The 15,254-nt window shown below is 36.9% G+C and overlaps 2 protein-coding genes across 2 annotated transcripts; both read left to right on the top strand.

Annotated features, from left to right (window-relative positions):
• The first annotated feature begins 1,201 nt into the window (after positions 1 to 1,201).
• On the top strand, positions 1,202 to 7,957 carry LOC131792827 (branched-chain alpha-ketoacid dehydrogenase kinase-like). Its single transcript, XM_059110234.2, has 10 exons — positions 1,202 to 1,684; positions 1,906 to 1,974; positions 3,685 to 3,795; positions 4,182 to 4,229; positions 4,679 to 4,798; positions 4,896 to 4,991; positions 5,419 to 5,492; positions 5,884 to 6,012; positions 6,298 to 6,387; positions 6,743 to 7,957. Exons 1-10 carry the CDS (start codon positions 1,514 to 1,516, stop codon positions 7,059 to 7,061), a joined length of 1,227 nt encoding a protein of 408 aa, XP_058966217.2. The 5' UTR covers positions 1,202 to 1,513; the 3' UTR covers positions 7,062 to 7,957.
• A 2,216-nt stretch (positions 7,958 to 10,173) lies between these two features.
• LOC131792844 (CTTNBP2 N-terminal-like protein) lies at positions 10,174 to 15,055 on the top strand. Its single transcript, XM_059110253.2, has 3 exons — positions 10,174 to 10,643; positions 12,749 to 13,048; positions 13,499 to 15,055. Exons 1-3 carry the CDS (start codon positions 10,515 to 10,517, stop codon positions 13,904 to 13,906), a joined length of 837 nt encoding a protein of 278 aa, XP_058966236.1. The 5' UTR covers positions 10,174 to 10,514; the 3' UTR covers positions 13,907 to 15,055.
• The last annotated feature ends 199 nt before the right edge of the window (positions 15,056 to 15,254 follow it).

The raw sequence follows: 15,254 nt of genomic DNA, 5'->3' as shown, positions 1-15,254 counted from the left end.
ATATTAAAATATATTTTTTTCCTGTAAGTTCTTGATGGGTTAGGGTTAGGCTTAGGGTTAGGGTTAAATTAAAGTGTCTAGCGACTAGTTTGAATGGGTCCTTGTCATTTGTTTCTACGTCGCGATGGTGTTCCCGGACTTCCTGTTTCACCAATGTATAACTTTTTGCAATAAGTGCAAGTTATACGGTGTATGACATTGGCGGAGGTGCACGTAAAATGATCAGTGATCTTGATGGATCTCTTGGGTTCCGAAATTTTCTCCTCGTTGTGAATGAGAGGACAACTTTTGCATCATAAGCGAGTGTATTTGAAAGTTCCAAGTTGGTCATTAGTTTGAAATGAACTTCTGACCAAAAAGTTACCTGTGCCGGTTTTTGTCGCATTTGAATGGAAATCAGAGGAGGTTGCGAAAAGATAGCACCAGTCTCTGAATCGTCTGACATCGTGTTGACGATAGGTGCCATAATTTTGTCTTAATATCTGGAGATAAGTTTAGTGGGACAACCACAGCCAGAGACGATGGGTCGACCTGGGTTGTTAGGTTTGTGTATTCTAGGTAAAAAGTGAATACACGAAGTTTTAGGAGTGATGGTGGTGTGACTTTTTATAGTGGCCGGCAATTCTTGTTCAGTTATAAGATCGTAAATCGTGTTTTTGACAATAGTTTGGTTGATGAAAGTGAGATCCTCGTCAGAAAGTTGCCGTAAAGCTTCTCCTTGGTAGAGGTTGGCCCGCCAAATAACGACTGCGCTGCCTTTGTCGGCCGCTTTGATAACTATGTTTAGACATATTAGTGCCGACCACTCTTCTGAAGAAATGCTGACTTTGAATTTAAGTTTGTTACTATCGTGACGACATTTTTTGATTAAAAAAATCTAAAGATACGAATTGGCCCATCGGGGGAGTCCATTCAGACATTCGAAGTTCCTAGTTTGTGCAGCTAGCATGACATCACGTCTAGGCCTGTTTGCTCAAGAGATTTTACATCGCATAGCTAATTTTCTAATACAACCCTACGCCTTAGTTTTTCAGCTGGAAAACTGAAATAGTCATACTATACACAAAAATTATACGGGAATATGATAAAAAGCTCTTCTTTCCATGTCACGCTGTGATATAACACGTGTTCTTCACATGTCTCCAGTTACGTCAATCTAATTGGCTAGCGCGACTGAGACCGCGCTCTCGTTGCGTGTAAATAAAGTAAAGAAGTCTCACGAAAACCCTGAGGCGTAGACAAACGAAAATGTAGTCACCGAAATAGGTCAAGTGCATTCTATACCGGTTAAAAAGTGTTTTTCTGTTACCTTTCTGGATTTTGCAGTACGTCAACCATACGGATCGATTTCTGTGCGAGAGAGAAATGGATAGATAACGGATCATTTTAACAACAACCATCAAAGGACTTTACAGTCTCGATTTCTCGCTGTTGTGTACAAGGAACACGTTCATACTGCACGCAGTCACAAGGTTGTTTTGAAATTCCCTGATAGCCAACTTATCCTCTTATCATGAGTCGGCTATTCACGAATCTGTCCTTCGAATCGTGGCTGAATCCGAACTGTCGGTGGATCTGCCGGAGTAGCGTAACGCAAATAAGATGCAATGCTTCGGTTTTTGGCTCCCAAACACAAGCTTGGTCTTACGTGAAACAACAAACTTTGGACGAAGCGTCTGCGAAGGTTTGTTTGAATTGTAAAGTAGTTGTGATGAGGCTTTCACTGAAGTTGATCTGAACTGGCGTTTTTTTAATTTAGTTTGACGAGATGAATTATCTTTTACCATTCTGTCATCTTCACGAAAGACGATCTTAAGTTAAAATATAATATTTAAAGCTGTCGTTAAAACATCGTTTGTGGTTTTGTGGACGGAAGGTGTATTCAATAAGTGATCTTTTTTTCAGCCATCGATTCGCCTGACCCCGTTCCAAATGCTCTGGGCCGGAAGATTCAAAGATGGAACCCACTTACTAGTAAGATAAAAGTTACTTGTAGCTTTCTCCAGAGATCAAGAATTTTACATTATACTAGGCTCGTTTAAATCTAATATGCTTTTTCTTGTATGGACATGTCTAAATTTTTTAAGGTATTCACACGGTTAAATGGATCCTATGTATTAACATAAAAGTGATATTTTCCTTTTTTAGTTATTTTACAAGAGGAAATTGTATGTTTTGTTGCTCATGCGTAACCCATTGCCATTTTATTGTAACTCAGAAAGAGAATATGATGATGCACTGTAAATAAAATCACCCTTTGTGGGATAGTTTTACACCCAGCAGGCTTCTCTTTAACCAAAGTACAACAACATACATTAAAAGTGGTCTTATCCAAGATAGCAGGGTTTGTACTCTTTAGTACTTTAGAAAAAAATAAAACATGTTTCCTTCTGTTTATGGGAATTGGAGATTTAAAAACAGCTATGCTCTATGCACTGGTGAATGCCCCTAAGCAAAAAAACATGTTGTAAGTGACAGTCAGACAATGCTTTATCACCTGGTACACAGGAAAGAGTCTGGAATAAAAGCTGTGATTAATTTTCCACCTGAGGGATGACAAGTAACCAATATACCCAAAATCATCCTTTTATTCAGATAGGTAGTTTTAAATTTTTTAAAAAATATTGTACCCCATGATTGTTTTGACTAACTATTCATTACATTTTTGAATAACAAGAAAAGGCATGCAAATTACTTTCTGTTTGGCTTTGCTATGAAAATCTTGAATAACTGCTTGCATTGGTTTTCGCTGTAGTTGCAACCTTTCCTCTAAATATTTTGACTGCTCCTAATTCATTCATTTTGAATTGAGAAAAAGCAATTTTAAGTTTACTCTTAAGTAAACCTGAAGTTACAAATATATTCTGCTCTTGAAAATCAGGCAGATCCATTTCTCTACATAATGCTAAGTTTTTCAATCAAGAAGACACAAACATGGAAAGAGTGATTTTTTTCAGCATTAATTTTTCATCCCAGTAAATATAGTGGTTGCTTATCATAAAACAATTTGTTGAGGCAAAGTTATTTTTTTGTAATGTGATGGCTTTAAATGTTTTGGTACTTTATAGCTACAGATAAGACTTGTTTATTACAGTTTTAGCCTCAAAATGACTTGTGCAGAACATTATGAATTCTTGCCAAGCAAGAAGAATGCTAGTAAATCAATAACAGTATGCAACTATCTGGATTGGAACTTGTTCAAGAAGATTGCTTGAGTGTGATGACTCATGTAAGAAGAGGTTATTTTTAGACAGAATATTTAATTTGCTGTGCTAGCCCAAACTCTTGGCATTTCTTAGTTTTACCTTGGAAATCTATTGGTTATTTTTCAAGTTTACTTTGCAGCTATGAAAGCTATTGCCTCCTCCCTCAGTCTGTTTTAAAATATGCAGTGGATAGAAATTTTGAAATAACCGCATCTTTTCCATGGATAAATGGAAAATATCTAATGTTTGAATCTTTAATAGCATCAGCAGCTCCCTTAAAAGTGGAGATAAAGTTTGTTTATGTTAAAGAACAGTAGTAGTTACTCAGTTGTTTTAATTTTTTTTTTCAATAACACCTGGTTTTGAATTTGTTTTCTTATGATACACCTGTGTATTAAGGACTAACAACAGTTATATAATTAAGCCTAATTAATGCTTTTTAATCTGACTTTGTATTTGTGACATTTTGTTTTGTCAGAAAAGTGCCCAGTTTCTTCAAAAAGAGTTACCTATTCGGGTTGCACGTCGTGTTGTTGACTTTCAAAAACTGCCTCACATTGCTCTGTGCAATCCAGTCATTCATGATATGGTAGGTGAACTTTGTACATTGCTCTTATCATTTATTTATCACATATGAATTAGGAATAACAGCAATGTTAAAATCCAGTGGATTAGGAGAGAAACTAGATTTTGTAGCCATGATGGGCGTTTGACTTGAGTTTGAAGAGTTTGACACAGCTTGACAAGAAGGATGGCCATATACTGGGGGAATGTACATGTACCATGATCAGATTAAGAAATAGATATCATGTTGACATGTGCTTGTTTTGCATCATGTTATGAATAATTTAGTTCATTTTTAAGATTTTAAATTTTGTCTTTTTCTTTTAGTTCATTTCTTGAGATGAGTTGTGTTTACTTAACACCCATTAGTTTTCTTTTAAATATTTGGAATCTGTTTCATTTTTATTTCAGTATGAATTATATCTTAGAGCTTTTAGTATGCTGTACAAATTTCCCAAGGTATGTTTTATTCTTTCAAAGGACTAATTTGTGAGAAATGTTAGTAAAGCTGCAAGTTATCAGTAGAGGAAGTACAAAAAATGCTATTGATAAACTTTTCCTCAGGCACCCCTAGTTAGCTTGTAGTCACTCTGGTTATCAGACTAACCTTTTATTCCCCAATGTTATTATGCATATTCTTGATTCTGATCCATATACACTCCCCATAGTAATGACTAGGAGAATTTGCGAAACAATCAAGAATGTCTCTACTTGATGATCTTTTCTATAATTCTGGTGACCTTGATGTTGGATTACAGCAGTGATGTCGTAAGAAGAAATTAAGTTCTAGTCACTCTGAGAGGTTAAAGGATAGAGGGTTCATGATATAAAATATTTGCTGCCTTTTGTAGATGTATCATTTGCTTCAACTCTGGTATGATGAGCATGTCTATTACTTAATTTCATAGGTGGAAAATCTTGAAGCAGAGGAAAGATATTGTCGTACTATCAGACAACTCTTAGATGATCATCAAAGTGTTGTCACCCACCTAGCAGAGGGATTCCATGAATGCCAGAAAAATGTTCCAGTAAGTCAGAATTTTCAAAAGATTTATTTCACTATCATCTTTGTTCTTTTAGGGATATCTAGATAAAAACTTATTATCAATGTTTTTATGATTGCAGTATGAAATAATAGATGCCTTTTTAAATCGTACCCTGACATCAAGGCTTGGAATCCGCATGTTAGCAGAACATCATCTTGCTCTAAGCATGGACAAGGTGAAGTATTTTAGGTTTAACTGTAGAGTTAAAAAATCATGTAAAATCATGTAGTGGTGCTTTGTTCATCATGGTGCAAGTTTCAAGTCTCATTTTATCATTGCAGTGCTCTTTTGGCTTGTTCTGTTTTTGTATTGTTCCCTTAAGACTTTATTTACATGTATTCATATTTTGATATCTACTGGTATTCTTTTCATTCTAACTTGTAAAACTTCCTGAAAATGAGGAAACCTACATACATTTAGCTGCAAAGCAGCATAAGTGATACAGTAGTCTAGGTTTGGATCATGATATCAAACCTGAGAATGGTTTCTCTCCTTGCTTTTCAATTGTTTGCTTATGCAGAAGCAAAATTTCCCTCTTTCTGGAAATGGAATAAAAATTAATGACATTTTAATATGTGTGGAATGTTTGATTTCTGTCACAGCCAAACTACATTGGAATTATTTGTACTCACCTAAACCTTAAACAGATTGTTGAGAGGAGTGGTGACTTTGCCAGGTAAAATTTATTGCGTACAGTCATTTTTGTGATTACTTCAGTGGTAATATTCACAGCCTTTAGTTAGCTTTTACTTAGGACAAGAAGATGTTGACACTTAAAACTGTTGAAGAAAAAAAAAGGTAGTTTTTGCTGTCTTGGGGCTGAGATGAAAAAATGTCAGAGCTGGGACCTTGTACTTCTTGTTATTAGTCACTTGGATCAGGGTTATTCTGCAAATTTTTTTGGCTTCTTCAGTCGTCAACTCAAAATATCCAGATAGAAGATATCTGTATTGTTACTTTAAAACTTAACAGAAACCCTGTGGGTACTCATGTGTTTATATGAGCAATGTAATGGAATAAGGCAAAAGAAGAAAGTGGGATGGCAGACGTTGTGTTTTGTTTTATAGGCAAGTTTGCGAACATACTTATGGTGTAGCTCCAGGACTTATTGTCAATGGCCACACAAAAGCAATCTTTCCTCACATTCCTGCACCTCTTGAATACATTCTTCAGGAACTCTTGAAAAATGCCATGAGGTTAGTGAGTTTCTATTGACCAGCCAAGGTTTCCTTTCTAATGCTAATTTTTATAATCTGCATCCATTGTTTGATATTTGTTTGTCTCAAATCTCAAATAAAAAGGCATCTATTTAGAATAGGAAAGCTCTTTGTGTTTTCATCTGAGTTTTTTTCCTATGTACTTTTTTGATAAGCATTTTCAATTGTTCTTGTAATAGTAATGGTATGATTGCTATACTTGTAACTGCTAGACACAGGTTAACTGAATGGGAGAACTTCAATGTGTTTGCTGACTTATTCTAGGGCCAGTGTGGAATTTCACTTAGACAGACCTAATGAAGTGCCCAATGTCGTAGTCACACTCTGCAGCAATGATACTGAATTCTTTGTCAGGTAAAAACAACTTCTTCAACATGCATCCACCTTTGTAGCTGTTGTTGATCAGATTGCACCTTGCTTTAAAGTTTTCAAACAGTTTGAATGTAATTTTTTTTAGTGAAGTATTCATTATTTGAGACAAAGGAAAAGATTAGCAAACTGGGTTGATACTTTTTAACCTGGGAAAAATTTAGATTAGAACAGTTGATTGAAATAGCAACCAAATCAAACTTCAATCAAGTTCTGAATTTTTTAATCATTAATCATTGTGTGGTATTGAATGCCTTTGAGCTGTGGTAAAATTAGACAACCATGCCCCTTTAGCCAAAAGATCCTTCATGACAATAAATAAACTCGTCTATCTTTGCAGGATTTCTGATCGTGGAGGTGGCATCCCAGAGTCCCAGTGCCAGGATATCTTTAAGTATTCGTTCACCACTATGGGTGACCGAAGCACCATAAAGCCCTCAGACAGTGACAATATCCTCTCAGAAATGTGTGCAGGACACCCGAGCAGTTCACCTAGTGGGGGTCCCATGGCAGGATGGGGCTTTGGTCTTCCTACGTCTCGTGCTTATGCTACGTATCTTGGAGGATCACTTCACCTGCTGTCCATGGAGGGCTTGGGTACAGATGTGTATTTGCGGTTAAGGCACATTGATGGAAAGAAGGAGAGCTTTCGCATTTAATGCAGGAGCACTTCAGCTCCCAGTGAGCATGTTTTGACCTCAAGGAGTCTGCTCTTCTTGCCACCAAGGGTACTGATTCTCTTAGACAATTGTCCTTTTAAAAATATTGCATGTTAGGGAAATATCTGTATGTCAAAAGAAATAAATGACTGGAGTTCAGCAAAGCTAAAAAATCATTATCCAACAAAATATCCCATGTACTCAGCCAATTAATCCAACATAAATCCAAGTTATTCTCAAATGAAGTTGAGCTTTTCAGGCTCTACCCACAGAGTGCAGATGTTTTACTTCATTTTATACTATGCTTAGATCTGTCATTTAAGAATTGAAGGTTACAACAATATCTTACTGGTTTATCATAGCATGGTCTCAACTTATACTGAATATAGGAGGTGAATACTAAGGCATTTTCGGTTTACCATGTGACTTATTTGGCAAATGATTTTTCCGTTGTAGGCAAATTAACTTCCATAAAAGTAACAAGTGACAGTCTTTCAATGATTGCTCCAGTGTGGTAGTCAATAAGTAGGTTCAATGTATCTTATTGAGACCGCAAATCGCACCCCATTATGAACAGTACTGTGAGATTACACAGAGATTACATTGCAGTGATTATTTAAGTATTGATATCATTAAAATTATTAAAAAGAAGATCAGATTTGTTACATTAGTCTTATATTGAAATAGCTATTTTAATGCCGTGAGTTTGAAATTAAGTCATATTTATGTTTTTGGCTTCTTAATCAGATTAAAATTGTAATTATTATTTAATTCTAAAAGTCTGTAGTGAGACTTAACTCGCTGATTATTTTTACCACAGAAGGCATTTATTATCTTTTATTGTAATAATGAAATAAATTAGCGCAAAGTTTATTAAAATATTATTGTGGACTCGACGTTTTTGTTAACTTCTTAGTTATCGTATGTCGAAAGAAAGATCGTTTTTGTTTGTTGCTGTATGCGCTGTTCCCTGTCGTTTTCCAAACCTCAAATGTTCAGCGGGCGATCTCGAGTCTCGAGTTCGTTTCGTTGCTTCCAGTTAGAACCCTCCGTGATTCCTTAAGAATATTCTTTATTTAGCTTTGCTTAACTACAGCGTCTTTGTCATTTTTAAAAACCTACGAAACCTGTTTCCCTACCCACAGCAACAATATTAGTACACCTCATCAGTACCTTAAGTGAAACATCAAGTTATGGGGCTTGGCAGACAGAGTGTCCATATCGAATAGGTGAGGGCAACTGAAAAGGGTGAGGTATCGTAAACAAGAAGAGGGAAATTGAAGAAGATTAGCAGATGCGGCAGCCTTAGAATTCACCTTTGCATATTTTCGGACTCTTTTCTCGCGTTTCTGATAACAGATTTATCAGTGACGGCTGGAGGTCAAGCGAATTGTGGACGTGCACCAAGGTGAAGTGGCGTATGGCGTGACGCTTTTGTTCAATAATTCGGAACACTAGCGCCGTCCCATGTCCATCTGCCTGTCAGAAAGGTTGGGCAAAGTCAAGGAGATAGTGTATCCCTTCAAGACTCGTCCAAACAAAACAGAACGATTCGATTGCAATGAAGAACATGTGGTGACAGGTAATCCCATCATCAAATGGGTGTGTCTGTCTGAGAGCCTCTTCACTAGGTGTTGATCTCAAACTAAACGGACCTCTTACCAAACTTGTGTTGCAAGGCTGCTACTGTTTAAACTATGGGCTTGCCACACAAGTACATGATGCAAAACTACCACTGTCTACATCAAAATGAGACGGCGTAAGTTCTAAAACACGAGGCTCGCAAAATTTGCATAATGCATGCCAAACAGTTACAAGGCCTTCCTTAAGGTCAACTGAGATTGAATCCGCAGAAATTTTTCGATGAAGATTTTCCGGAACGATTGACAGCTATGACTCGCACAGAAAATCGGAAAAAAATTGAATAGCAAAGAACGGATGTGGCTCCTTCCGAAGGTAAGAGGATTTCTCTTATTTTGTCACTGGTGTAAAATCGTGTTTCCGTCACCTCGTAGAAAAGCGCTATTTTCATAGTTGTTGAAAGAACTAATTTAATACTTCAGTAGACTCCCACAGAGCAAGTCTATAAATGTACCCGTGTCGAAAGTTCAATCTCTTTACGCGTCCCGTGATCAACGTCGTGATCCCATACAATTCATCAGTAAGATACAGCAGATGACGAAGAATTTCAAGTTTATATTACCCTATTAACAATTAATAATAATAATAATAATAATAACAAAAATATTGATATTTGAATAAAAATAAGCACAAGAGTATCGTGATAAAAAGCATGTGTTTTTACAACGTAAGATTAAAGTAATACTCGTAGAATAACATACCAAACATCAAAAGCAACTAAAAGGAAAACGAAGCAAAAAGGAACAAAGAAAAACCCGAAAAAAGTTCGACAAGAGTGGATCCGTGAGTGGACACATGATTTTTCAAGTTTCAGAAAAAAGGAAAACTGGCAAATGAAAAGTATTTAAGATCTCACAATAGAGAAAACTAGGGAAATCTACCTTCCAAACCCCTTCAAATAAAAATAATGATTTTAAGAGAATTTTCAGCTTCTTTGCAAAAGTATTGAGACCCTTAACACGAGTGTTCTCTGAGAATTTTTCCTTCTCTCTGATGCGCTAATGCTTTTTCGGTACCCATGAAATGTAAAGCTCCTACACGTGTTGTATCATTTTTTCCTTCGTTGACACTTAGTCTCCAAGAAACCCTATAAATTTGCCAGGGATTAAGAACAGTTTTATCTTTGGTTTTGTGGTCTTATCAATGGCTATGTCCTTATCGCTTTTCAATAACTAATTTTCGCCTCACGCATAGTTTATGATATGACTTATTTATCATCACGTTCAATCTTAAAACGTATCTTGGCTATTCGGGCCAAAACTTGCCGATAGATTATTACATATTGTGCTTTATATCCATGCTCTTGAGATGTCGTTCAAAAATTTGACATGCACATATCGATTCTCGACCCACAAAGCTCTGAATGGCTAAATCTTGTGATTCCATTGTCTGTTATAATTGAAGAAAAAAATTCTTTTGTCACACAAAAACAAGTTGCTTGGAGGCGAGAGCATAAATTGCAATTTGGAAAGTAAAAGAGTCTAAGGATATTACGTAGCTAGAAGAATTATATCGCCTTCAAGTTCCGGAATTCAGAGGTAAAGGACAACCGACTTGTACTGGGCCCTAAATATCAGTTTGCCTTTGCCGTCTGACGTAACAGCAAATGTTTGTGTTCAATTGAATGACAATTAAGTTTGGGTTCCGCGTAACAAAAGGGAATTTTGCACGTCATTAGAGTGCAGAAAGTTGACCGTCAACAGATGTGACGGAGGGCTAGAGAACTTTCGCTTTTATTTTGGTTTACTTTGTCACAATACTTTGTTTCATCTCCCAAGTCAACGGCGTACCAACTACCGGCCGCTTACTGCCATGGCTTTTTCTCCTTGTGAAGGATACTACAATACCGGAGATCAGAGCAGGTTCGAGAATATGATGAAATTGTTGCTGTTCTTAGAGGCAGAACTTCAACTCAAAGAGGAGATCATTGAATTGTTGCTGGTTCGTATTGTACACTTTTGATGTTATTTTTGTCGTGTTGATCGTTAAGTAGCTGAAATATACACGCAAATACGCGTGTATGAGTTTGAATGAGTTCTTTTCAAATGGTTTTCTTTTCGGTACGGAATAGCTTCAACATTCAATATTAGATCTTCGAGTGTTCTATTCTACGAATGTTTTCGATATATGGATATTAGAATTTTGACGTTAGAGACTATTTTCTGAGCGCAGTTTCAAAGTCCCTCCGCTATTCTTTCATAACCTGCTGTCACGTAAGTGAGCTGGATGCAAAATATGTTGCATGTCGCTTTACATTGAGGAGCGAATTTGCGTTAACTTTGCGACATCACACAAGCGTATTGTTTTCATCACTAATTTATAACCTCCGTCTTGAATTTACTATTCGTTGAGGCGACCGAATTTCGATCCGTCCTTCGCGATCAAGTATCGCTTTTAAAATCTTGTTTGATAATAAGCTAGTCAGTGATCGTAGATAGTAAAGCCCGTCGTTCTCTTAAGTTTTTCTTGAGTATGGCTCAACTCGACCGAGTATTTTTTTGTAAATAACACTTGCGCGGGAAGCCACATGCAAGCTGGGCAAAACTCCGTTTCCGTCATTTGATAAATGAGTCTACATTTGTATATTTGCTTTAATGGATTCGATCATATTCTTCTTTCGTTGTGTGGTCATCAGGTTCGGAGATTCTTTGATAAGAATTTTATAAAATTAGTTTCCATACTCGAAGAAAAAAACGCTGTGTTAATCATCGATTGCTGTAGCTCCCTTACGATTCAATCAATTCTCATAATGGAAAGCGTGGGAAATTTCGCGCATAGTTTTTGTTCCTTCTTTACGAGAACGTGAGTGTACGAAATGACTTCTTATCGGAAGGTCAGGGAACTATAGTCTATCGCCAGCATGTTGCAATGGGAATTGCGTAGATCTCCAAGTTTCTATTTAGGAATTTGCCGTGATCTTCTAGCTTTTGAATACAGATTTCCCTCTGATTTTCAATTAACCGCTTTCGTTGTGACTTAAAAGTTTTCAGTCGATATTGAGTGACCTGATTCGTCAACGGAGCTAGTGATAAAACCACAAAGTTTCGGTAATATTGTTTCAATTTCGCTTTTACCCTGAGGGTCTAGCGAAATAGTGTCACAAAATTTGTTCCACTGAAGCTACGTGGGCTTAATTTGCCGGTCTAAATTTTTTTTTTTTGACAGACATCAAACGTATTTCTAAAGACACTGCTGGAGCCCCGCTGTTCCGTTCAAATTTATCACATATTTCTTACCCCAAGGACTTCTGAGACGGCATGATCCTGACATTTCGCTATTGTTCGTGACAAGTGAACTTTCTATCTTCATCAAACCAAAAGATCACGTTCTGATGGTTTGAGTTATTTTAACAGTGGGGGCTATAGAAGAAAATAGATTTTTTATCACGTGCTGGAACTCTGTGGTTTTAAACATAAATAGCGTGTTATTCAACATATTTTTGTTCGTTTCACAATGCAACGGAAACCATTTGTTTGCCTATGAAAAAGATGCGTTCTGCACAGCAATGATAGTAATCATAATAACATCTGCTTCAATAATTGTTCTTCATAATTAGAATTTCGGATTGTTGTTAGCACGGGTTCTTAATGTCATGGATCTTGGAAGCATGAATCATTTATGAGGTATTCTGTACGATTCAGTCTATGTTTTCTTTTCAGTGCAATCGTTCATTTAATGAAGAGGTTTAAGTTAATCCGATTTTTCACAGACAAGGATTCTTTCTGCTTTCATCATAACTGCCGCCGCTTTCAGACTTTCCTCGTTAGTCCTATAATAAAAGTTATGCGGTTTAAGAACTTTTTAGTATTATTTATCCGATTTTGAGTGAATCCTCACAATATTTTTTAGTCATAATTGATATATCTACAAGTAATATTTGCTAATAATTAATAATTACATTTTCAGCCTGAGAGTCAAATCTCTTAACAGAAACTTTCTTTTTTAGAGTCTGCTCAGGTTAATGTGGAAAATGTTGGCTGTGTACTATAGTTTCTTGTTCGCGGTTTTTATTGATATCTCTTTACTCATTTCATTCTATTTACCAGGAGGACGAACGAAATCAGGATATTCTCAATGAAAAATTAACTCTGCTAAACCGGAAAGAGCAGCACGACCCCGTCTTAGCCCTGGGACGAGATAACGTCTATGAAGAAGAACTATGGGAAGAACATTTTGATGAGTGGGAGTCTGGTAAGGACTCCTCGTTTGATCACTTGGTTAAGAGTAATGCCAGTCAGCTGTGCGCAGTTGCTGCCATGAGAACTATAGAAATGGCGCAGGTGCAGCACGCAAAATACATCAAGACCTACAAGTCCCTTGAGAAAACTGGCAGGAGTTACAAGAAGGTAGGCTTGCATCCAGACTTAGGATGCAGTAACTCTCTACTTCAACGTCTATGAGAAGGAGTTACTGCACGATTGTTTGGGTTATTTCTTATGAGAAGACAACTGCTTTTCTATAGAGTGAAACCTGAACGTAATGGTTTGCTTGAGCAAACAAGTGCTGGAGAGTTAGTTATATACCACAAAGTAACGAGGATGGTTAGAGATGGAGAATGTAAATCCGTATTCTAATGACAATCTTAACAAACTTAAAATACATTTAACTTACATTAAACCTTAAGGTTGCTCGTAAGCCTTACGGGGTCTACGCTTACCATGCCCGCTCTAATAACTTTAGCAAGACTCACCCCCAGTTGAGAAGAAGAATTGATTCTTTTTGTTTGCATAGTTAAGGCTATGAAAGTGATCTACACCAACAAAGCGTTGACGAATGTTTAACTTTCTCTTTTGCAGTTAAAACAGCAGTTAACTGCGAAGGAAACCAAAGTAGAAGCTAAGGACACGAATCGGGAGCCTGAATCCGATTGGGAGATACGTGAGCTCGAAATGAAAATCGGAGAACTGTATCTTCAGATCGATAGTGAACGCGAGAGGAACGAAGAACTAGAAAGGAAAATCGAAGAACTTAATACATCGATCAACAAGGAACGAAGGAGGTGCAAAAAAGTTATCGAAACGCTGGCCAATGAAGTAGAAAGGCTTACAAATCTGGTTAAAGCACAGGGGCGTAATGGACACCATTTGAATGGTTTTAAAATGAACCATGACAGACAGGAATCCACCAAAATGGGCTCAAATAATCATATGAAGACTTTTTCCATATCGAACAACAACGAACTTAAACAGTTTTGCGTGCTATAGGAAGAATCCCTCCTGTCCTCGTCTCTGACACTTACTACAAATGCGAGAATCATTTTCAACAATCACACTTAGCCCCATGAACATAGGAAAGAAATTCGTGACGAATTGAACCTAAAGAGAGAGTTTGCTTGAGAGAGTAGAGACCCAAATGCTCTTAAAACTATGGTCCCATGAGAATCCCCTCTAATCCTACTAAAATCTCCCAAAACTAATCGGATTAGCTGTTGCCGTGGTAGTCAAGTGTTAGCTTTTTAATCAATCAATCAATCAATCAATCAATCGATTATTTACCCACGTAGTATCTAGTGATCTAGAAAGCTCGTTCACCATACGTACGTGCTATTATGTGTTATTTATCACTGAATAGGGCAAGGTGCTCTAGTCAAACGGTTTTGTTGCTTCCGATCGACAATTCTACACGTTAGGCTCTGCGTTACGTTTTGCGTAAAAGGTTTGAAACGATACATCGACGAAACATTGCTTGGGTGCAAAATTAAAGTTGGTGAATAAATTCATTCTGTTAAAAGTGTATGTTGGGTCTATTACCAACTTTGGTTATTTCACTTCGAGCAGATCAGTTGTTGGATCTGTATACATCATGATTATTTCGCATCGTTGTGGGATTTCTTGCGTTCAATCGACGCCATCAGTTTTCTTTCCTTTTCGTTTAGTAAATGTCATCTTAGATTTCCCCAGGTCTGTACAGTTTAAAATGATTGTAATTTTCATGAGCGTTGTCAAAGAAAACTCCTTTACATTTGTATTTTCTGTTATGGAACCAATCTGTTCCTGTTTTCTTCCAACAAGTTTAGATCCGCATTGGGAAGTTACAAAATGACAAAAGAATGACGAGTGAGTTCATTTGCGGTCTTCGCACCTGTTTATCTCAACTGTTTAAATATATTGCTTGTGTCAAACATGTTTCTTACATTCGAGGTGAATAATTAAAGGAGATTAGGTTGCCAGAATGCTTTTGCTTCCCTTTCCTATGACAAAACACGTCATCGTCAACCGATCAATGTGCAACGTGTAAGTGCAAACTGCGGTTGGGTCACATGTACATGTTCATGGCGGCTTGCACTTCGTTCTGTGATAGTTCCATGTCTTAATGTTCATCGTTGTTATTGTTTTGAATCTAATTTGCTCAATTAAAGTTGAAAACCATGATGAAAGGTGTAGAGGCTAAATTGGCGTTCTCGACACTTTTATAATAAGCAATCAAAAAGAGATATGAATGCGCCTTGAAAGTTTTGGTTCCGTCTGTCAGTAGCCTGTCCTTAAACACTTAATAAACTTAAGGGTAAGGATATAAAAGTCAATATTGACTCGTCTTCAATAAGACTCTGTG

The sequence above is a fragment of the Pocillopora verrucosa genome, chromosome 2 (genome assembly GCF_036669915.1).
Source record: "Pocillopora verrucosa isolate sample1 chromosome 2, ASM3666991v2, whole genome shotgun sequence".
Classification (NCBI taxonomy): Eukaryota; Metazoa; Cnidaria; class Anthozoa; order Scleractinia; family Pocilloporidae; genus Pocillopora; species Pocillopora verrucosa.
This window is presented reverse-complemented; position numbering and strand designations above follow the sequence as displayed.